Genomic DNA, 1,423 nt, shown 5'->3' with positions numbered 1-1,423 from the left:
CTCTCTCTCTCTCTCTCTCTCTCTCTCTCTCTCTCTCTCTCTCTCTCTCTCAAACTAAAAAATCTCTAACTAATAACTAAATAAATGAAATTTTGGAGAAAACGCATTTTAAAAGTCTGCTCCTCAATTTCATATTAAAGACTAGTGTAATTCCAAAATAATTAATAAATGCAATAATTAATAAATTGTTCAAGCAATAACTTTCTTAATAATAATAATTTTTATTGGCAGTGGGAGAGCTCGGAGTCGGACTTTTCGGACACTGAGGACTCAAATGAGTTAGGGGCCAACGTGAGCCCCGAGAGTACCACGATGGACACTGTAGATAGTGTCAAACGACAAGCTACTCGTGTCTTCAAGAAGTCCAGTCTCAATGGCAAGATCACGGTTTATCTTGGCAAAAGAGATTTCGTCGATCACATCACACATGTTGATCCTATTGGCACGTATCCTAAAAGTTTGAAAGCACGTACAATTAATCCATGCGCTTTCAAGAAAAAATAATATATAGATTCTTGTACATACAGAGCGTTTTATTTTATTGTATCCTGAATTCACTTTTTAAGTTATGCTCACATCTTATGAAACAGCCACTATATATAGATTTATTACATAGATATAATTTCTTAATATAAAGATTTTATGCAAATAAATCTTTTCTCAAGAATTTTATGTTAAAACATATTTTTTGTAATTTCAGACGGGGTCGTCCTGATCGATCCTGACTACATAAAAGATCGAAAAGTGTTCGGTCATGTTCTCGCGGCGTTTAAATACGGTAGAGAGGATCTGGATGTCCTCGGGCTGACCTTCCGTAAGGACCTCTATTTAGCAGCAGAACAGATTTATCCAGTACTGCAAGGAACTCAGCCCCCCAGGGAACTGACGCGATTACAAGAGAGATTAATAAAAAAGCTGGGCAACAATGCGTATCCCTTTTACTTCGAGTTACCACCTCACTGCCCCGCTTCGGTTACTCTGCAACCGGCACCAGGTGATACTGGCAAACCCTGCGGTGTCGACTACGAACTGAAAGCGTTCGTAGGTGAGACACAAGATGATAAACCACATAAACGGTACGAAACTTGGCACAAAATTAAAGAAATTAGTCTTACAAAGATAAGAAACTTTTCCTCATTCAGAATAAAATGAATTTTCATTAAAGAGATCAGATACGAAAGAGTTTCACCTCTTTTCTTAATTTCGGGAGGAATCATCTAATTCTTTTTTAAGTGAATGATCCACCTGAAATGAATTTATACTCCAATTAAAATCACTGTTATTAACAATACCTATCTATTCTATATTTATATAATTATATAATTATTGTTTTCCAATTTAATAGCATTTGAAAACATTATGAACATGGATTTACACACACACACACACACACACACACACACACACACCTATTTCTAGTAAA

At 35.9% G+C, this 1,423-nt stretch overlaps 1 protein-coding gene across 1 annotated transcript in view; it reads left to right on the top strand.

The window, feature by feature from the left end:
* Nucleotides 1-1,423, top strand: part of LOC105621907 (beta-arrestin-2) — an 11,751-nt gene that overhangs the window by 2,984 nt on the left and 7,344 nt on the right. The window contains exons 2-3 of the mRNA XM_012203343.1: nt 232-442; nt 701-1,076. Of these exons, the coding sequence (XP_012058733.1) occupies nt 232-442; nt 701-1,076 (587 nt within the window). The remainder of the gene's footprint in view (nt 1-231; nt 443-700; nt 1,077-1,423) is intronic.

The sequence above is a fragment of the Atta cephalotes genome (genome assembly GCF_000143395.1).
Source record: "Atta cephalotes unplaced genomic scaffold scaffold00038, whole genome shotgun sequence".
NCBI classification, from domain to species: Eukaryota; Metazoa; Arthropoda; class Insecta; order Hymenoptera; family Formicidae; genus Atta; species Atta cephalotes.
The sequence above is the reverse complement of the archived record's forward strand: the minus strand, read 5'-3'. Positions and strand labels throughout refer to the sequence as shown.